The sequence below is a fragment of the Anabrus simplex genome, chromosome 7 (assembly GCF_040414725.1).
Source record: "Anabrus simplex isolate iqAnaSimp1 chromosome 7, ASM4041472v1, whole genome shotgun sequence".
NCBI classification, from domain to species: Eukaryota; Metazoa; Arthropoda; class Insecta; order Orthoptera; family Tettigoniidae; genus Anabrus; species Anabrus simplex.
The window spans coordinates 180,551,273-180,574,993 of record NC_090271.1 but is presented as its reverse complement, the minus strand read 5'-3'; the positions used below and the strand labels follow the sequence as shown (position 1 = coordinate 180,574,993).

At 36.9% G+C, this 23,721-nt stretch overlaps 1 protein-coding gene across 1 annotated transcript in view; it reads left to right on the top strand.

Moving 5' to 3' along the window:
• LOC136877771 (tubulin glycylase 3A-like) overlaps positions 1-23,721 on the top strand; it is a 165,754-nt gene that overhangs the window by 114,957 nt on the left and 27,076 nt on the right. The window contains exon 7 of the mRNA XM_067151977.2: positions 10,704-10,794. Coding sequence (XP_067008078.2) covers positions 10,704-10,794 — 91 coding nt within the window. The remainder of the gene's footprint in view (positions 1-10,703; positions 10,795-23,721) is intronic.

Sequence of the window (23,721 nt, the reverse complement as noted above, 5' to 3'; positions counted from 1 at the left end):
ACACAAATTTTTGTTCTCAGGAAATCCACTTAAGCAGTTAGGGGGGGAGGGGGGGGGGTTTGAAAAGAAGTGAGGGAGGAGTTGAATTCTTTATATGAGGAAGAAGATATTCATTTTTAAAATTCACCTGCTTTTTTATTATTTCACCCCCTCTAAGTGGATTTTCCAAAAAAAAGTGTGTTCATTTATTTTTAAAGGTGATTCCAAGTACCAGTTTTAATGTCTGTAACGTCTTCAGTTTCTGATATATATGTATCTTGTCAATTTCCAAGATTTTGTCTCTCTCCTTTTTCAGACTTGAAGAGGTACATCTTTCCCTACCAAGTTAAAGTCTGTTCCATTTTTGTCAGTAATGATCTTATATTCTTGAGGATCTACAATCACTTCCTTCTCCCTTATTTCTTTTTTAATTACTTCGAATACGTGATCAGGGGAAGAAATGATGGCCCGACTGCAGAGTATATAATTTCAAGTTTCTTAATACAGTACTTGCAAGTACTTCAGTGAGTAACAACTTAGAGCACTTTCCAATCAGTGTTGTGTTTTTATTTTGTGCTGCACATCTATCAGCACCAAGTCTTAAGTTTCATAACAACCTATTTCTCATTCAGCAGATGTCTTCACGAAAAGTGTTTCAGCAACAAAAGTGTCCCCCCACTCTCTCTTGAGCATCCTAGAAGAACTGATTAAACTACTCCTCTGAAGAATGATGTATGAGTTCATATCCCAAGGGTGATCGGATTTTCATCATATTCATACACAAAGTTTCCTGGTTAGTCAAAGGAATATTTTTTCCATGATATCTGTAGCCGTAAACGGGATAATACGTCTACAAGTAATAATAATACCTGCTACCATTATGTAACCTTGTTGTTACACACAAACACAAATTAAAAGAAAGGTAAATAATAATAATAAAAACAATAATAAAGGCACACTTAAAATGTCAGATGCAATTAAAGATATTAAAACACATGCACATTTTCACAAGAAAACAACAAACAGTAATGGTCAAGTTAAGCAACATGACGGCTAAGGAAGGAAGTGGAAAGCAGCTAGGAACCATATCCAGGTGATGAAAGGTATTGACAATGCTGAAGAAGTGAAATCAGTGGTGATTCAAAATTAATATACAGTTTACTTAAAAATTTAAATGGAATTAACACGCAAATGTGATCAAACAAAATACACCTTTTAAAAGGGAAAAGATCTTAACAATAAAGTTTCGAGGCACAATATTTAAGTCATATAATACTGTCAGAAAGAATAACATTTTAGTAACATAATACAGTCAGAAGGATATACATGGAAGAAAGGAAAACACAACATTTAAAATGATTATCTTAACGCAGAGCACCTTTAGGAGGCAGCCCCCTGAAAAACACTTCTAAGAAAGGGTGCCCGTCCAAAATGTGAATATTCTAAGATGAAGCAGAACTATGAGACAGTCCCAAGGGGAAAATTACAATTTACAATTACATCTAGAGGTGTTGAACACACAATTTACAAAAACAAAAGAAATGGGAACTGTCTCCTAACAAATATGATGTGACTTGCCGGAAAGGCTAAGTCATTTTAAGAAAAATTTGGCGACTGAAGGAAAAACAGGTAAGCTCCAGCAAAAACAGAAATTAAACGGAACACTACATTTGAAGATTACTAGCCGAAAAATGACAAAGCAAAGTACTTACCTGTTGGAGGGGCCAAGAAGACCCGTCATCTGGAGAAGGCAACCTCTCCCTTCAGTGGTCAAAATTACAAGATGGCTCAGAAGAGCTTGGCTATAGTGAAGGGCTCCTCTCCGGAAATTGGGAAATCGTAAAACAACCAATGAGCGTCTGTTATTTTCCTTCGTCCGCCAATCACAAATGGTTTTATTATGACCAATCAGGGCCCAGCAATTAATGCTGATAAAGAACATCGAGTAGCATCAAGAAATTTCAAAACTGATGCAAAATGATGCAACTGGAAATTCCTGGAAGCATCCTACCCGATCTGGCGCATGTACTACATTATGCATAGATATCAAGGATAATTAAATAAAAAACCACCTATTCAATACTTTCCACGTTTAATGTGGTTATTATCTACATGATTTTATGTAGATCATTTGGTCAGGTACATGTTTCGCCCATTATTTTGGGCATCTTCAGCCTGTAAACAACCTTTAGGTCAAGGTTTGGGACCTTTTTAACTAATATAAACATACTAATATATACACTATATACAACATATACATTATATACAAAATATACAAACATAAGTCAATACAGTAAAGTTTTTTGGTCCTAATCTATTTAATATGGAAAATGTCCAAAACTAAAATGGATCTTCTTTTCGGTGAAGAGGATTGCAAATCGGGGTTTATGTGACCCCTATATCATATTAAGTACTTGACGTATCGTGTCTGGTGATGAACTACATTATGTCCCACAAATATCTCATCTTACCTTTAAAAGTTTTTTAAGATTAATTTTTCACAACAACCAAACAATCTTGAAGCAGTGTCATAATCAAACAATTCCAAGTATTCCCACACAGAAAATATAAACAAACAAACCAATAAATAAACACATGATCATACCAAATTAATACATGAACATATAAAATTCCCCACAGTTTTCCAAGTCCAAATAATCACTACAATTTCATATACAGTGTATAAGTGATAGTTATAAAGAATACTGCCAAATTTGTCCTTTAATTTTTTCAATGAGGCTACTGTAGAATCTAGCTTATCTGAACTTCACTTAACAAAAATCCAGATAAACTGAAGTGTTGTTTAATCCAGTCATATAAAGATAGAACATGACAAGGAACACATAATAGGGCAAATACAATGACAGGTCAGTGAACGAAGAGGAAGCAATAGAAAGAGAAGACAAGGAACCGATCGAGTTGGCTGTGCGGTTAGGGTTACACAGCTGTGAGCTTGCATTCCAGAGATAGTAGGTTCAAACCCCACTCTCAGCAGTCCTGAAAATGATTTTCCATGGTTTTCCATGGTTTCTAATTTTCACATCAGGCAAATACTGGAACTGTACCTTAATTTAGGCCACAGCTGCTTTCTTCCCACTCCTAGCCCTTTCATATCCTATCATCACAATAAGACATATCTGTGTTAGTGTGACGTAAAGCAAACTGTTAAAAAGAAAAAGACAAGGACAAACATGAAAACACAAAAGAACAGTCTCCACATCTTCAAATAGATAGACTCACTCCTCATTAATCCCTGTTCTTCTACATCTGTCTCTTCTCAGCCTATGATGAACTCTATAGGGTAAAATAGGAGGGTTGATATTGTTACAGTTAATCATATCAATCTATGTCCAATATATTAGACCTGCTGTCAGTTCTCAAGGGAAACCAGCCAGACAAGGGAGACTGTTCAGAAGAAGGGAGATATGTGTGCTGTATCTTAATCATCATTACTGCATTCTATCAGGATAATAGTTATTTATGGATTACTCTTGAAACCAAGGCAGTATACCACAGTTTGTCACCAAGATTTGACTGAACTAGGTACCTTACTGACAAAAAGGTGACCTGTTGCCCTGTCAATTCCTCTTGGACAATCAAAAAGCTATGTGCAAGGAAGTTGTCATGTAGCAACAGCCAGTTCTTTTTATTTTACAGCTCATGGGATGAATGCCATGTACACAATTTCCAATGAGTTAAAAAACAGTTCAAGCATCACCCTGCCTTTCGAAATGTTTTGCTGCATTTCTTTCTGACATGATGATACAGGCAATTTCCAGGTGGCCAAATGTTCTTTCATTTGAAACTGAATAGGGAACATCTAGTTTTATCTCTTATTATGGTCTAGTTGAGGAAGGTCACTTTATCATCAGCGATACTGATCAGGTTCCCCGCAAGTGATCATACGATCGTCACACCGGTCTTGGGTCGGGAGGCATGGTTCATTGTGGTGGGTAACTTGTGACATGTTTAGACAGAATTTTGTGGTACATACCATGGCTAGTATCCACTACTGCTGCTACGAGCTCATCTGCCACTTAGGTGTAGTTAACACGCATCAACTTTTCAACGTCTTCAATCGTGCACTCCGTTTAGCTTATGAGCTTCTGCTTTGGCTGCAGCATCTTCCTGTTAACAATGTTGCTATTTGTTGCTCTAACTGTGATATTTTAGCAACTAACGCTTTAACTGATGCACCGTGATTTTATGCTTGTGCCAATTGCTGTTGAGTTTCAGTTGGTTTCATCATCCAGTAACGCCTGCAATTGCTCGTCTTTACACTTTTGTGGTCTACCAGAGCATGGACTGTCTTTCACATTGAAATCACCATATTTAAATTGTCAAAACCATGTCCCTCATGTTCTAATCAATGGAGTGTGTTCACCATATGTTTGTATCAGCAAATGATGACTTTTCACAGCCTTTTTCTTTTGATTAAATAAGAAAAGCAATGCGTGCTACAAATGTTATTTTTAGGCACAAACATCGACATGATCACTGAATGGTACAACACAGATGCTAGTGTTTGGTGGACTCAACATGTGTATGTTAGTAGGTTAATGTCAGACAACAAACTGACGTGTGTATCAAATTAATACGCTGCGTACAGTTCGCTGGTGCCATCTCTTAGTGAAACTGGAAAAGACTTATGCATACACCTGGTATTAGGGATAATCTTGTTCCTGGCTGTCCAGTATAGGGCTGGTAAATTTCCTTGTTTTTGTTAAATACACAAACATTCTATTATTAAAGAATATACATGTATGCTCTCCTGTTTATTTTTAGCATTCTTCTTTTTCCTTTTTTTCTTTTTTCAGTTCTGTGAGTTCTATATTTTATTTCATAGGGCCAAGACGCTACAAGCTTCTTCATGGCTGCCCAGTATACTCATCATTCTCCAAATTCTTTCTTCACTGCAGAATGTGCTGGTGCTTCTTACACGCACTGCAACCTAAGGTGTCATTACCTCATCATCTGAAATGTTCTAATTTTTGGTAGAACTTGACATTTGTCCATTGCTCATTGCAGGGTGAGGAGTGGTAGACCACCCCCTAAAAAGAGGAAAAGGAGACTAAAATATCAGAAAAAGAGAATAAAAAGAGACAAAGTTGCCAAATGATCAACACGGTCAAATGTTTGGTGTTTGTATGTTTCCGCATCGAAAATTGTGATAAATTTTATATATATATATATACAGTATTTAGTAATCCCCAACCAATAAAAGGCTGGTGGGAACTAAAAAAAATTGAATGTGTAAGTACAAGTGTACACACATAAATTACCAAATGATAAAGAATAGTAGCTATTTCATTTGATGTTTTAGGCTAGGTTTAATTTGTTTCTGGTTTTGGATGGCCTGTTCATTTATGAAATTACGATTATATTGCAGTTTTTATTAAATGAAATACTTATGTTTGAGGAACAAAAGTATAACTATTTTTTTTTCAACTTTTATATAAAAAGCTATGTTACATTACTGAAAGAAGACAGTAACAACCCTCCTGGTGGCCATGATTGTTAAGGCATTGAAGTATATACAGTCTGACACCGTGGTTAGCTGGTTCGAGTCCCGTTGGTCGGAAAATAAACTTTGCCATCAGAATGTTGGCCGGGAGGGTAGGGGAGGTAGTGGTATACAATTTCTAACCATTAGATTGCATGCCAAAAGCCTGGAATTAATTCCAAACCTCTCCGCATTGTTCATATAAAGTGAAGGTATATGATGCTGATGAGGGTGATTCGTCTGTCAGAAGGTGGTGTAAAGCCCTGAGCAGACCTCTTGGTGCTATTCGACAGTAGTAGGCTATGTGCTGGCACTGGGTTTCACCCTTTCCCTTCCTACAATCTTATATCACATCATTCATTCCATCTCATCTCATTAACACCTCTGATGACATTGACATCAGGAAGGGCATCCAATCATAAAAACTCTCTATGAAGATTCATCTTACTTCATACCCGACCCCATAGAGGAACAAGACAAGGGTTGGAGATACACACAATACATATATACTGAAAGAAGACAGTAAATTCAATTTTTATTCCCATGTGATAGAAGCAGTGCAGCCTCAGAGCTGCCAATTCCTTATGATGTTTTTGGTCTGCTTCATTAGTTCTCTTTAAAGTTTTATCTCAATAACTATCAATTCTTCCTTCAAAAGTTGGTCCCATTTCCATCTGCAACATCTTCCATTCGTCAACGAGCACATCTTCTTTCATATGGATAGGTAGTTCTCTGGTGACTGAAACTATATCTCGATAGCTTTGTCAGTTTTTCATAAGAGAGGGGTTTAAACATTTCAGAGCATTAATCAAATCACAGTTTTCCATTGCTTTTTTAATCAAATATTTGCATCCAAAAACACAATGCTTTTTAGCATTGTTCAAGAAAATCAAGAATTATTTTTCCAGACGATGTAGAAGTTCACTTTTAATTTCCTGTGATGCAACAGTATCATTCATGGGCAACATATTTCTTGAATCAAGTAACATGATTAGATCAAAGTTATCAACAGAAATAGACTTGCAAACATGACCAGCCAGTTTTCCTAACAGATCTAGTACCTGACTGTTCAGGATATAAATTTAAGGTTTATCTTGTTGGAATATTTCAGTGAAGTGTGCAAAAGGTTCTGCAGAAGATATAGTGAAGTAAAATTGTTCTTTGATTGCTGAATAACATAAAAGTTCGGCCATCTTTTTGTACAAATTAGACTGTGACACAGTCTGATCCTTTACTGATGGCAAGAATTTAAGAAAAAATGATATTATCCTCCCTACAGTTCAAGCAGTTCAAACAGTCTCTCGCAGTGGGATGAAATGTAAGCCATCTAGACTGAGAATGAAGAGTTTACTTTGAAGTATTTTGAGATCTTGAATCCTTTCATATTCCTCTTGTTGGGCCGGTCACCCATTAAAATAGTGATAAACAGCAACTAATTCAGATGCATCTTCACCAAAAATCTTTTAGATATGTATCATGAATGATGAGGACAGGACAGGTCCCAATATCATCTAAACTGTGAGATCTCATTAATGAAATCTTCACTGAAAAGTCTATGAACTTTCTTATACACATTTGGTCCATCTGAGCTAATCATCGTAAGTATGTAGCTCCCTCTGTGGATCAGGGGTAGATTGTTGGCCTCCAGATTCCAAGATAGCAGGTTCAAACCCAGCAGAGGTAGTCAGACTTTTGAAGCCATTCTATAATGACAGCCCATTCGAACTTCATGTCGTACGATGTTGGCATGTAAAAGATCTCTGGTGACACATTTGGTATTTACCGGATAATATTCATTAAAAAGCCCAACCACAGTTGCACCCAAGAGAGATTCGGAGTACTGTGACATCTAGTAAGCCTAGAGTAAAACAGAACATCGAAACTTGATGAGCAAGTAGCCAGATGGCATCAAATTAAATGCTTGCACACAGCAGCTGAGGTCATATTATTATTATTTTTTTTTTTTTTTACAATTGGCTTTATGTTGCACCGATACAAATAGGTCTTATGGTGATGATGGGATGGAAATGGGCTAGGAGTGGGAAGGAAGCAGCCGTGGCCTTAATAAAGGTACAGTCCCAGCATTTTCCTGGTGTGAAAATGGGAAACCACAGAAAACCATCTTCAGGACTGCTGACAGTGGAGTTCGAACCCACTATCTCCCGAATACTAGATACTGGCCGCACTTAAGCAACGGCAGCTATCGAGCTTGGTATTATTATGATTAAGTTTGCGAATAGGTAGGTTTGAATTATTGCTTATGGCAGAGCAAATTTTTCCATGAAGAGTTAGTACATAATTTTTCCTGATGATGGATGCCTGCAAATTTCTTGAAAGCTCTACACACTGACTCTGACCACTAACTGAAGCTCCTTTTTGTCTTCAATATTCATTGTTTCATCAAAACAGAATAAATACACGGAGGTTCCCACATTACCTAAGATCATCTGTTGAAAATATGGTCCCAGGGCATCAGTTACTAAATATCGCATCTTCTTACGGCTTAAAGGAAAATCATTTGGAACAACCCCGCTGCAAGAGGATGCAGAAAATTTGCAACACATAGACTTCATAAACCAAATTAGTTCAGATGCTGTTGCCACATGGTTCGAAGTATACAGAGCTTAATACAGGCACAGAAAAACTACAGCTTGACCCACTAAACTTTGGTCTGCATCAGAAGGATCAGAGACTAATTTTTGTATGTTAAGTCTGGGTGTTGAAGAAGAGCATGACACTCTTTGTTTTGAAACTCTTTTTTTACACACACACACACACGCACGCACGCACGCACACACACAGTGTTTGCAAAATACTTCCGTTTTACTGTGTCTTGAGGTCCATGTTAAAAACAAATGACCACTCCTTGTCATTTTTAAGAAGCCAACCAGTTATACAATTGCACTTTCCCATTATTAACACTTCTGTTCACAGATCAGCAACCAACTGTTCAATTATAAGTCCTGAAAGGAAAGGAAAAAATGATAGAAAATAACAAAAAAATACATTACAGAAAACTCTGTTTTAAACCATTCTGCCAAAAAATGTAACTCAAGGTTAGTTTCGTCAATGAAGAATACAAAACAATTATCATAATTCATAAGAAACTTCAGAAGGAAGTTATATGCTGATCAGATGAGGGCAAGTCAATAAGTACATGCAATTAATTTATTACAAAAAGAGTACACACAGTTATTGATAACATTTTTAAACATAGTCACCCTGCTTTTTAATTGACATGGTCCACCATTTCACAAGCTTTCTGATACCCTCTGCAAAAAAAGGTTTTTGTTGCACAGCAAGCCACGTATGCACTGCTACCTTCACCTGTTGATCAGAGTTGAATCGACGGCCTCTTAGTGCATTTTTAAGTGGACCAAACAGATGGTAATCTGATGGGGCGAGATCAGGACTATATGCAGGATGCTCCAACACCTAGAGAGGTAGCATCTGAAGAGTTTGAGCAGTGTGGGCAGCAGTATGTGGACGTACATTGTCATGCAACAAAGGAACTCCTGACAATCGACCTCTGCATTGCTTGTGAATTGCAGCTTGTTTACCAGCATGTCACTGTAACGTTCACTGTTTACTGTTTCCCTCCTTTTCCTGGTAATGTTCCAGGATTGGCCCTTGAGAGTCCCAAAACACTGTGAGCAACACTTTTCCCCCTAAAGACTGACTCTTCAATTTATTTTTGACTGGAGATTCGGGATGCTTCCATTCCATGCTCTGACTTTTGCTCTCTGATTCAAAGTGATGAACATGTGTTTCATTTCCAGTGATGATCCGTTTCAGGAATGTTTCACCTTCATTAACAAGACAGTCCACTAGGTGCTGACAGATTCTCACACGATTGCACTTCTGCTCTTCATTGAGTTGTTTTAGAACCCATCTCGAACAGACTTTGTGAAAGTTAAACCTGTTATGCATGATTTCATATGCAGAACCATGGCTAATGTGCATATGGTTTGCCACATCATCAGCAGTCACTCGTCTGTTATTCAGGGTCATATCACGCACTTGTTCAATATTGGCATCAGTTACAGTTGCAGATGGACGCCCGGATCTTTCCTCATCCTTCGAGCTCGTGTGACCCTTTTTGACCTCTTCAATCCACTGGTAAACACTTTGCTACGGCAAAACATTGTCCGCAAATTGTGCTTAAAGTATTCTATGAATTTCTACTCCTGGTATGCCCTCAGACCACAAAAAACGGATTACGGAATATTATTCTTCCTTGGTGCAAACAGAGAGTGGCGTGGCCATCTTTACGTCACAACAGCACAAGCTGTACCAATCTGATAATGCTTAAACCTACCACAGACGTAGACAATGGTGCCATCTGGCAGTTGGTGAGCACAGAATGCCGTAGAACCAACCTAAAGATAATTAGAGCAAAATTGCAGATACTTATTGACTTGCCTATGTATCATAACACAAAGTACATACCTTTATTCTATTTGGAGAATAACGCCTCACGCAGTTCTTCTACTTCAACTCCACATTATTTTTAAATCCCTCACGTGCCAAAGGCAAGAAAGCTAGAAAAGAATAGAGAGTATGAGAGACTAACCACCAAAAAAAGAGACTGAGAGGTAAAAAAGAGACCAACTCCTAAGCCTGTCAGTGATATTCTCACATTCCACCACTCACATTCAACACACCTTCACAACATAGACCATAGTAGTTCTGCTAAAACTGTGTCCACACAATTGTCTCTTTCTGGGACAAGTGAAGGACTGTCCCGGCACCATTCCATGGTGCACCACAGTGGCATTATGTAGCCAGTCCATCTATTTGAAGATTGTACTATGTATAACATTATTATTTTGTTAGATGTTGTTTTACATTAATACCCAAATTGAACTTCTGAAAGGTTCTAGGTTATTGATAATTGGTCCTTCATTTCAGGTAATCAAATTTCCACAGTGTATTCACTCATTTCCTCTTTGTATGTTATAATGTGTTAACATTTATTGATGCTCTTTATTTCTTGCTAGGCTACTCCTGGTAAGCGTCTGTAGAAAACCTATTCTGGGATGAATTCGAATTAGTAGTTTGTATCCTTAAAATACAATTTAAGCTAGATGTAACAAAAATGGTCCATGTTTTCTGGTTGTAAGTGCTGTGTTCTTTCATGACATAAAGCAGAGCATAAAAACATCGCACATCAGTTTACCAGATTACAACTTTGTGTAATACATCTTTTTTAAACTTGCAGAACGCCCATTGCTTATACATCAAACAAAGTTTGATATTCGTCAGTGGTTCTTGGTAACCTCCACACATCCTCTTACAGTATGGTTGTACAGGTAAGGAATTCTCTTTCATTAAGTTTAAAGAGCATAATGGTAAAGTGCCCTTCTGATTAAGAGGCCAGCTAAGGATAATGTGGGTAAGGCTCCACATATTCCTGACCTGCAGAACAAGAGATAAGAGTAGTGCAGTCAGCACTGTATCTCAGCCAATACTCTCTCCAAGAGGAAATCTGCTGATGGGAGTAACCCTTTTATGCAAAAGGAATGCAGAAGATCCTCAAAATTATACAATACCAGTAGGAAGTCATAATCATTATAATTTTCCCTTATACAGCTCCAGCTGGGCTGGGGCATTTGGGGTACTTCTCCAACTTTCTCTCTCTTTCCACCATTCTTCTTATGTAATTCTGTTCCACTTTTCAAATAAAGCAAAGTAGGGTGAAATAAATATATTCCCTAAATTCTAATAAACAACATTTTGGTCAGAATTCTCATATGAAATGTTTAAACTTGAAGTTGTTGATATATTTTTTTTTTTTTTTCAGGAACCAAGTTCAATAGCTGCAGTCGCTTAAGTGCAGCTAGTATCCAGTATTCGGGAGATAGTAGGTTCGAACCCCACTATCGGCAGCCCTGAAGATGGTTTTCCGTGGTTCCCCATTTTCACACCAGGCAAATGCTGGGGTTGTACCTTAATTAAGGCCATGGCCGCTTCCTTCCCACTTCTAGGCCTTTCCTATCCCATCGTCGACATAAGACCTATCTGTGTCAGTGCGACGTAAAGCAACTAGCAAAAAAAAAAAAAAAAAAAAAATGAAATGCTACTCTTCAAGAAATTATCAAATTTTCAAAGAGAAAGAATTATTAATTTGAAAGAAGTTAATTATGCTCAAAAATTCAAATCTTTAAATTTTGCTGTCACAGAATTTCTATTGATTGATTTGATCTTTTCTTTACATTTAATTTATATTTAATTGTACATAAGACAGAAAAATCAGCCAAATTGAAAATACTTCTGACTCTTGTTTTTCCGAAATAAATAATCAGGTTAATTCTTCCTGGCAACCAAAATAAAATAGTACCTCAATTTCTTAAATATGTACAGGTCAATGCTGGTATAGCACTCAACAATGCTGAAAATGCAAATCAACATAAGACAAAATGCAACATCAACCTCATGGAAAACACATGATATAACACAAAATACTCACTGCTGAAAAGTAGCACACATGAGCATGACACCTGTAAATACCGAGTGAGCTGGTCTGTGGTTAGGGGCGTGCAGCTGTGAGCTTGCCTCGGGAGATAGGGGATTCAAACCCCACATGTTGGTAGCCCTGAAGGTTGTTTTCCATACTTTCCTATTTTCACAACATGCAAGTGCTGGAGCTGTGCTTTAATTAAGGCCATGGCTGTTTCCTTCCCTTTCCTTGCCCTTCCTATCACATCGTCGTCATAAGAACTATCTGTGTCTGTATGACTTATGCAAATTCTTTAAAAAGAATAAAAACACCCATAAATAAATTGTCAGATGAGAAAAATATATGTACAAATATCCTACGCACAAATAGCCTATATACAAGTTCAAAATTGTACAAAATCTAAGCACAGTCTATGGATCAGTATTACATGTCCTAGGTTTATTCAGAATTATTATTATATTGCAATGTGAAACCACAAACAGACTAAGTTACACTGAAGATCATCACCTATCCCATCATCACCATGAGACCTACTGTGTCAGTGCGACGTAAAGCAAAATTGTAAAAAGATTATTTTAATGTAAAATATTTTAACACTTGACAGCCTAAATGCAAATTATCACTCGCTCAAAATACCAATATTAACCATGAGAAGATTCCAACCATCAGCATATCACAGCTTAGGATGTATATGAGAGCTTCACAATCATGTCCACAAATTCTGATTCTGCTCCTTCCTAACATTTTCCCGCGACTGCAGGTTCAGCTTCTTTGCACGCCATTGTCCATTTGGTCCTGTTAAGGGCATCATCAGATCTGATACCCACTGTCTTCATGTCTTCCTTCAGATGATCAAGCCACCGTTTCTTGGGATGGCTACATAGTCGATTTCCTCTTGGGTTGTACTGGAGAACTGGCTTAGTAACTGTTCGATCTTCTCTTCTTGTGACATGTCCATACCATTCGAGGCGAGCTTCTCACATCTTGTCTGAAATTGGTGCCATCCACCATCTGACATGGTCATTTCTGACATGGTCAAGTTTCGTAAGTCCTAACAACCAACAGAGCATTTTCATTTCTCATTCCATGGAGAGCTTGCTTATGTCTTACTGAGGCTACACTTTCCCCTTGATATAATCGGGTATTTTCTTGTCGCAGAGAACTCTGCTTTCTGCCATTTCAATCACACTGAATTTACTCATGCTTAAGCATCAAGGAGTGTTTTGCCATCCAAGCTGATGTAGGAATTGAGGTTTTTAAACTGGGTGGTTTTAACGAGATCTTGACCATTGACCTTCATGCTGCTATCCGTTTATGGATTACATTTAAGGTAGTCAGTTTTCTTAATGCTGAGCCACAGACCATGTTCACTCATGTGATCATTTCATCCCGGTATCCTTTCTCCTACAATCTGACGGGATTTATCCCAAAAAAAAGCACACGTCGTCAGCACATAAAATTGTCCATGGATGAGATGTTTGGATGTTTAACATTACTGTGACCATGCACAGTATGATCAATAAAGGTGAAAGTGCAGATCCCTGGTGGACTCCAACATTGATTGGAAATGATTGTGTGCTGGGCAATGAAGCATACTTGTGACATCATGGTAGAGAATTTGGACTCATCAAATATAGACTTCTGAGACTTAATGTGCATGGAGTGCCCTCCAGATAAGTTCATGTGTCACCCTATCGAAAGCTTTCTCCAGGTCTAGAAAGGCCAGATGTTGAGGTTTTGTCTTCTCTCGCTATGCTTCTTGATGAGTAGGCAAGCTGCATGGATCGCATCCATTGTCCTAAGCCTGTTGATGAAGCCACGTGGGTTTGGAGAGATCTGGACAATGTTGTGTAGTTGACTATCTATGCAACTCTCTCAAAGATCTTTAAACGAGTGAAATAGGCAGATTGAGCGGTAGTTTAAAATTTTTCCAATGTCACCTTTACCTTTCCAGAATGAGTATGGTACTACTTGACAGCTAGAGTTTGGGGAGGCATCTTTTGTCAGTAATGCAATTGAAAAGGGCCACAAGGCATTCTGCTCTGCTTTGGCTGAGTATCTTCCAAACCTCAGATGGTATTTCATCTGGTCCAGTTGCTTTTCTATTTTTCATCTTGCTTACAGCTTGTGATACTTCCTGGATAGTAATTGGCAGGACAGATCCAGCAACAGCATCACCACAAGGAATCGGCTGAAATGGGAATTCTTCATTACATATAATCTTGTAGTGGTCCCTCCAATGGTCCTAAATAGCTAGTGGGTCTCAGAGAAGATGGTTGTTAGAATCTCTAACTTGCAGGATGTGGCCATTATCTTCAGTTGCTCGGTGCTGGGATTTTGCTAGACGGTAGGCTTCATTAGCATCCTCTGCCGTATTGAGTGTCTCATACAGGCCTTGGTAGTGGCAATTTTTTGTTGTGGCAACAGTGTGTTTTGCAGCAGATTTTAACATCTTGTACTAGTCATGATCTGCTTGTAGTTTTGTTTCTGCCAGGTCTTTTAGGCCTCCTTCTTAGCCTTGACAGCAAACTGTACTTCTTCGTTCCACCACCAAGTCTGTTTGTCCAGAGACCATTTAACTAATTTTGTCTCTCTGAGACTGTCTGCTGCTGCTGCTGCTGTGTGTATATGATCAGAGATGTGAACCCACGTGGTTTCTACAGGCTGATTAGTGTTTACACTAAAATAATTTAGCTTTGCCACAAACATGTCCTTCTTTTCAGAGAGTTTCCAACATTTTATTCTTTCTGGACCAGTCTTCTGAGGCGATGTGGTTTTATCTGCCCAATTTGAATGTCCAAAACAAGCAGTTGATGTTGAGGGGCAATGGATTCTGATGGGATTACTTTTGCATTTAATGCCAAGTTGAAGATGTACCTACGTACCAGTCGATAATCAATCTGAGTGGAATGCTCACCACTGACGTAAGTAATGAGGTGTGCTGGCCTTTTTTGAAAGAATGCGTTGGCAATTACTAAATTGTGAGATTCAGCAAAGTCTGAGATCTTGCATTCAACATCATTTTGTGCCTCATATCCGTGGTCTCCATAGCACTGGGTATACCCATCTCTCACTTCTGCAATATGACCGTTGAGCTCTTCTGCGGGTATCATTTAAATATGAGCAACTAACTGTTCCTGGAATTCTTTCTTCACATCATCAGGGAATCCACTTTGTGGTGCACAGCAGGAAATGATATGTATGGCTATTGTATTCAAGTTCATTGTGACAGCTATTGTTCAATCTGATATTCAACTGACTTCAATCATGGCTTCACAAAGTTTCTGAGTAACGACCACCACAACTCTGTTTTGAGCAGATCTTGTGCCACGATAGAGGATCTTGTAACCATCATCTATGTCTTTTGATTTTGACCATTTCCATTTCATTTCCTGAACACAGGCGATATTGATTCGGTGGTTTCTCAGGGTCTCTGCCAGCCTGCAGCTTCTTCCAATGAGTGTCCCAATATTTATATTGACTAGTCATAGACAGGGGACTCGCTCCATTAGCCTGTTTCATCCGTGAGCGGGTAGCCCTTGCCCATTTGTCACATAGTTCGGGTGGGGATAACATGTGTCATTTATAGGAAATGTCCTAGCCCTTGAACTTTCATGAATAGCAAAGACAACCATTTCATGCGACAAAGAAGTACTCCAACTGATGTGTTGCTTCATCTCTCATTGGATTTTAAATCAGCCGCCCTTCACATAGGGAACAGATGCTGTTGGTAGCTGTCCCTAAGCTGGAGTTTAGATGCTACCTGATGGTATTTCCTCCATTGAGGGGCTATTGTCCTCCAAAAGGGGCTCTTCCACCTGAAGTCATTGGCTCCTTTGGGTTGTCAAGTTATTTCCTACTGCCGAGCACTCAGTGTGGAAACTCTGGCTGTACAGTACTCCATGATCTGGCCAGACATATCCTCACCTTAGAATTTAGCTGATTTCTAAACTCAACTCTGCTGCATAACAACAGCAATAACATTTTCAAAGAATATAGCTGATTCCAACTTCAGCTTAACACACTACGGCCGCAATGAAATATCTCTACCAAAATGTGGGAGTTCACATAGCAAAAATACATCTCTCAACAACATGAAATACAAGCAAAAATGGATACATGAAACACTCCCATGCAATTCTTTCCTGATTATTAAATTTCCTATGAATTCACATAGTTTATTTGATGATTATTGTTTTCGAATACCTTCTCATGTTGACGATAAGTAAATTCCCCTTTAGAAGACTTTCTGGCATTTTCTGTTATCAGGTACCATGGGTATCGAAAATCTAACATCCTTATTGAGCTGTGTCAAATTCATCATCGAAATGACTAATGTAACCGCAAGGTACAGTTTATCCACTAATTTATACTTGAAGGACTAATATTATTATTGAACTAAGCTTGAGAGCTGGCTTCGGTTCTTCCTGCTTAGGCTGTTATCTTAATGTTCTAGAAGTTCACAATGAACTCCAAGTTATGTCTTGATAGTTCTGTATGGCACTTAAGTGCGGCTAGTATTCGGAGATAGTGGGTTCGAATCCCACTGTCAGCAGTCCTGAAGATGGTATTCTGTGGTTTACCATTTTCACACCAGGCAAATGCTGGGGCTGTACCTTCCTTCCCACTCCTAGCCCTTTCCTGCCCCAACATTGCATAAAACCTATCTGTGTTGGTGTAATGTAAAGCAAATTATAAAAAAGTTATTATTATTATTATTATTATTATTATTATTATTATTATTATTATTATTATTATTATTATTATTATTATTATTATTATTATTATTATTATTATTATTATTATTATTATTATTATTATTATTAATTTTATATACACCAGCATGGTTATAGTCAGTAGAGTCAAATGCTACAACGTTATACCACATTCTAAGAATATCTACTCTAATAGATTCTACTCCACTCTATAAAGCTCGGAAATAAATATAGAAGAAATTTTACTAAAAGAAATAGAGAGTAATAGAAACATCTGAAATTAAAGTCAACTAGCACTGAAATTATATTACATTTTAAGAAACAAATGCCCTAATTTTACAAATGAAAGTAATTAAAATAGCCGACTTAACTTTTACTTCCCTCGTCCTGCCATGGAAATATCATCCTGGGAAGGATGACTGAAGAAATCCATTATCATCATATCTCTGACCCTGCTGGCTCGTTTCTTCCTGCTTAGGTTGTCATCTTATGTTCTAGAAGTTCACAATGAGCTCCAAGTTATGTCTTGAAAGTTCTGTACGGCATCTCATTCAAAGTCCAGTGTTCTTTCCTGAATGTGGTTGCTATTCTTTTGGAATGATCATTTTCATACAACCTGAAATCTGAAATTGAAATTAGAGATGATTTCCAAGGTTTCTTGACATGTGTTAAGTGTGGACAATACTCTGCCAAGAACAGTAACGAGTTGCTTCACCAGTGTACAAGTCAGATAGCAAGTCAAAGACAATCTCCAAGAGCGAACATCTTCTCAAGTCGACAGAACTATGTCATTTAAATCTAAGAATTTCATTTTTGTCCGTATTGAACTGAGAATGGAAGATAGGAAACTTAAAAGGGTCCACCTTTTCAATACAATAAATGTTATAGTTTATTTACAACATATATTTACACTTGTAATCTATCAGTTTCATGTCCGTATTGATACTTAGTATCTATAATCACAAAGAATGGGTACTGTCCACCTAATCAATACTTTATTATATCTTTGTTACTAAACAGTACCGGTTTCGACCTTCACAGAGGTCATCTTCAGCTGGTCATAAGATCTAAAGTTAACTTAAAATAATTTTAAAAACATTACTAAATCTAATGAAGAATGTCACATGATGTGAGTGATAAGATTAATATATACAACATATAAAATATACAATGATATGATGTATCTTCTGGTTTAAAAACAAGCGTCAAAATTCTGACATGTATATATTACTTAAATTTCTAGTGTACTAATACTGTTTGTGAGTAGTAGATAATTTGGTGAAATACAATTTCAACAAGTAAAATGTTTATGGCGTTCTTGAAGTACACTTTGAAGTTCAGTTCATGTTGGTAAATCGTTCTATACATTCATTGGTATGTTTATACTAAACATTCTGGAACATTCTATGATATGGATGTAATAAAATTTGTCAAATAATACATTAAAATACGAAAAAATGTTCACATGATTCTTGTGGTACGTTTGGAATTAATTTTGTACATTCACAGATATGTTTGTGCCAAGCATTCTAGAATATTCAACTATGTATGTTGTTTTTCTTTTAAGTTCATATGATTAAGAATGTTGAATAATGAACATGAAAATATTATGGTGTATCATTAGTTTTCTTGGTACTAATCTCGTTAAAAGATATTGAGTAGGTGCAGATGCTCCCTCTTTGTAGTTTTGTTGTTGGACATTCAGTAATATAATCCTGTTGACTGGTCGAATGTGTACTGTTACACATGTGTTAAGTACACATTCGACCAGTCAACAGGATTATATTACTGAATGTCCAACAACAAAACTACAAAGAGGGAGCATCTGCACCTACTCAATATCTTTTAACGAGATTAGTACCAAGAAAACTAATGATACACCATAATATTTTCATGTTCATTATTCAACATTCTTAATCATATGAACTTAAAAGAAAAACAACATACATAGTTGAATATTCTAGAATGCTTGGCACAAACATATCTGTGAATGTACAAAATTAATTCCAAACGTACCACAAGAATCATGTGAACATTTTTTCGTATTTTAATGTATTATTTGACAAATTTTATTACATCCATATCATAGAATGTTCCAGAATGTTTAGTATAAACATACCAATGAATGTATAGAACGATTTACCAACATGAACTGAACTTCAAAGTGTACTTCAAGAACGCCATAAACATTTTACTTGTTGAAATTGTATTTCACCAAATTATCTACTACTCACAAACAGTATTAGTACACTAGAAATTTAAGTAATATATACATGTCAGAATTTTGACGCTTGTTTTTAAACCAGAAGATACATCATATCATTGTATATTTTATATGTTGTATATATTAATCTTATCACTCACATCATGTGACATTCTTCATTAGATTTAGTAATGTTTTTAAAATTATTTTAAGTTAACTTTAGATCTTATGACCAGCTGAAGATGACCTCTGTGAAGGTCGAAACCGGTACTGTTTAGTAACAAAGATATAATAAAGTATTGATTAGGTGGACAGTACCCATTCTTTGTGATTATAGATATATTTACACTTGGAACTAGTTTCGACGCAGAAAAACGGTTGTGTTTTATGGCATTGACATGTTCTGCATATCTGATTTTAAAGCTGCGTCCTGTTTGCCCTAGGTAAGAACTTTTGCAGTCTTGGCAAGAAAACCTATATACACCTGATTTAGAAAAAGGACTACTTTTATTTATTGATGAAGAGTTGTGTAGGATCTCTGTGCTGTTTGGCATCATCTTCAGCCAAAATGTGGGAAATAGGCTAGCATGTAGTTTATTATGGGTCGAATAGGGACACCAGTTTTGTGGATTTTGGATAGTGCTTTAGCTGTTGGTAGACCTGGGTTCATAGTAATTAACTTTTGTTTTTCTTGCTCAGTGAGGAGAAAAGATGTGCTTTTTAGAATTTGTTTCAATTGCCTTTGAATTGATTGTGTTGGGTCCTTCTTAACTATCGAAAAGGAGTCATTATGTAAGAAATTTTTGGTTTTTTGAATGCAATCTGTTTTATCCATAATGACAGTTGTGTTGCCTTTGTCGGCCTTTGTAATGATGAGTTGGTTGTCTTTGACTTTCTTTTTAAGATTGAGAATTTGTTTTCTTTCAGTAAGGGAATCTTTGTTGATTTTGGTGATAGGGGTCGACAAAGGCAACACAACTGTCATTATGGATAAAACAGATTACATTCAAAAAACCAAAAATTTCTTAGATAATGACTCCTTTTCGATAGTTAAGAAGGGCCCAACACAATCAATTCAAAGGCAATTGAAACAAATTCTAAAAAGCACATCTTTTCTCCTCACTGAGCAAGAAAAACAAAAGTTAATTACTATGAACCCAGGTCTACCAACAGCTAAAGCACTATCCAAAATCCACAAAACTGGTGTCCCTATTCGACCCATAATAAACTACAGACTAAGCCCCTTATATAAATTATCTCAATTTATCCAACAATTTCTTAATAAACATTATAAATTCTCATCAAATAAATCCATCAGGAACACTGTAGAATTAGTGAACAAACTAAACAGTTTCAAACTTCAACCATATCATTCAATGCACTCCTTTGATATAGTCAACATGTATCCCAGCATAAAAACCAACTCATTATTCCCAATCATCAAAAAGAACTTACTTGCTAACAATCAACTAAGTAAACTAGAAGTTCAAGACTTTATGACTATATTAAGATTACTAATTAACAATAATTATTTCACATTCGATAAGATCATTTACAAACAAGATGGTTTGGCTATGGGTTCACCAGCCTCAGGAATTTTAGCAGAGATCTACCTTGATTTCCTAGAGCACACCGCCATCGACAATAACATCAAATTTGCTAATATCCAATTCTGGGCTAGGTATGTAGATGACACATTTATAATCCTAGATGAACGCTCCATAGATGTGCCATCCACCCTCAAAAACCTTAATAACATTGATCATGACATTAAATTTACCTTAGAATCAGAGATAAACAACTCCATCAACTTTCTAGACCTAACAATCAATAGGCACCCCTCTTCGTTCACATATAGTATCTATAGAAAGCCCACTCAAACGGCCACTACTATAAGAAATGACACACTACATCCCCAAACACACAAAGCGGCTACATATAATAGCTTAGTAGACCGAGCATTCAAAATTCCGATGTCCAGAAAAAACTTAAATAAAGAATTGAACACCATTCGCTCTATAGCAAAATTTAATGGATATAATGAAACCTTTATTGAAAGAATAATCAATAAATTCAGACACCGCCCAAAAACCACCCTAATAAAAGACAATACTAGCACTGCCACGTTTTCCACATTTACCTTCAATAAAGAAATTTACAACGTCACTAACGTTCTTAAAAAACACAACATTAAAATAGCCTTTCGTACTAACAATAGAAGCACAGAGATCCTACACAACTCTTCATCAATAAATAAAAGTAGTCCTTTTTCTAAATCAGGTGTATATAGGTTTTCTTGCCAAGACTGCAAAAGTTCTTACCTAGGGCAAACAGGACGCAGCTTTAAAATCATATATGCAGAACATGTCAATGCCATAAAACACAACCGTTTTTCTGCGGTCGGCCTACATATAAAAGAATTTAAGCACAACTTTACTGAAATAAATCAAGATCTTGAGGTATTAGATATACTAAACAAAGGTTCTTTCCTAGACGTCACTGAAAACCTCTATATTCATATAGACCAATATTTCAATCCCAACCTAAACTTAAATGATATCTCAGAGAAACCAAAGATCCTATTCGACTTTCTCATTGAATTTTTCAAAAACATGAATATCCCGAAAAACAGATCTGTCTTTCACATTATGCATAATTCTTTGTAACGCCACACACTTTCACCACATCACCCTCCATATTTCCCCTCCTTCCACTCCTCCTCCCCTACCGCTCCTTCCCTCTCACCTCCTAATCCAACAATGGCCGCTGTCCAGACCTAAACTATCCAACACGCTCTGTTCCTCTTCATCTCGCGCCATAGCTTTACCGCCTTAGGTCCCCCAATAAACATCATAGAAACCTGCCCCCACCCTACACGTAACGCTGCAACAATACACCACAAATACTGGCACAGTCAACCTCCAAACTCTCAGAGGAACGTATTCCTTAATACCAATTTTATATTCTTGTCAAGCTGAATATGTATACTACACCCTCAACAAAGTGACTCTTTATCTGCCATGTTCATCTCACACTTGGATTCAAATATGCATTTGTACCAGTTTGGATATGTTGAGCCCTGTCTCATACTTACGCTGCGCTTGACCTATATGGCACCTGACGAAGAAATCCTACAAAAATTTTTAATTCTTTAACTGCCAATTTCACCTTGTACTACGAAAAGTTGAATATGTTATTTGTATTTGAAAATATTATTTAATGAGTCCTAACTCGTATGATATAGCTTTTGCATTCACCCTTCATGGACTGTTTTGAATTGACATTACTGAATATCTACAATTCGAACCTTCACTGCCAAGTTCATCTCGCACCATGAGTTCAGATGTCACGTGCAATTCTAAGAGGCTGTCAAATCCTACCTCACATTTGAACTACACTCGCACCGGTGCCATTCAATGAATGATTAAACACAGACCTTTTGTGCCAAATCCATCACGAACCTACATTTTCGAGTGTGTTTCATGTGTTTTTTGCATTTATCGAGTCCAAACTTACGCTTGTTCAATTCTTGTCTAATCCTTCACAGCTGTTTTTTTGAATTGACGCTTATTGAATAAGTGATTTCAATCCCTATCTGCCAAATTTCATCTCAACCCAAATATTTTATAATGTTATGTGTATTTTTGAGAAGATTGTGTTTACTGAAATATAACCGATGTTTTGTACTACACTCGCGGCAGGCAACATTCAATGGAAGAGTGTCTGAAATAATTTGAATCTCCAATACCAATCATCTCGTACTTCCGCATGGTTTTGTTACAGTTTATATGTTTATATGTTTATTGTTTAAGTGATTATGTTATCTCATGTTTATACAATTTTGACTCACCCTTCACGACCACTTTGAAACTGACATTGTACTTTGCGTTTTCATGTTCCCTCATTTATTCACACTGATGTAACACCTTGTGTACAGTAATATAAATGTCTACATGCTAGCCTATTTCCTACATTTTGGCTGAAGATGATGCCAAACAGCGTCGAAACTAGTTCCAAGTGTAAATATATGTTGTAAATAAACTATAACATTTATTGTATTGAAAAGGTGGACCCTTTTAAGTTTCCTATCTTCCAGAACTATGTCATGCACGAACTAGTCAATTCTGATTGGATCTGGCTGAAGATGACCCAATGTATGTGCGGTCGAAACTAGTACCAGTTATATAGGACACTATACTAGCTAATGGTATTGAATAGGTGGACCCTTCTCTACCCTTTGATAGTGATCAATTGTCAATACAGTCCATAATGAAATTCATAACTTATGATAGTCAAAGACTTTCATTCCATTTTGCATTCTCACCTGAACTTTAATTATCATATCACTTATGTAATCCATCCATTTTCACATACTCTTCAAGGGCTCCTTTAATTTTCACTCCAACTCTATTCCTTGCCTCTTGTCCACTGCTCCAATAGAGTATGTAGCCCTTCCTCATTTTCTTTCTTCTTTCCCCTTCAACTTTATTTTGCTCAGTCCCATCATTGCTACATCTTCTTTCTCCATGAAGTCAATGACCTGCAGCTTTCCCTGCTAGGATCATTAAATACACACATATAAGTTTAAAGACTGTAATCATATTCTACCACATGTTAACATTGTTGTTATTAAATTTTAAACAAATGTGATCGATTTTATTTCAGTGAATTATATAATTATTTCCAGATCAATATTTTATACACAAGCACATCTGCACTCATAAATATTACAAGTATTTGTTACGAATAGTATAGTATAGTATGGGAATCAACATCTATATCATCTGATGGCCAAGCAGGCATCAATTTTTGGTAATGAGACAGTCTCTCATAGTGCACTGGCACTGCCGGTGGCTCCAAT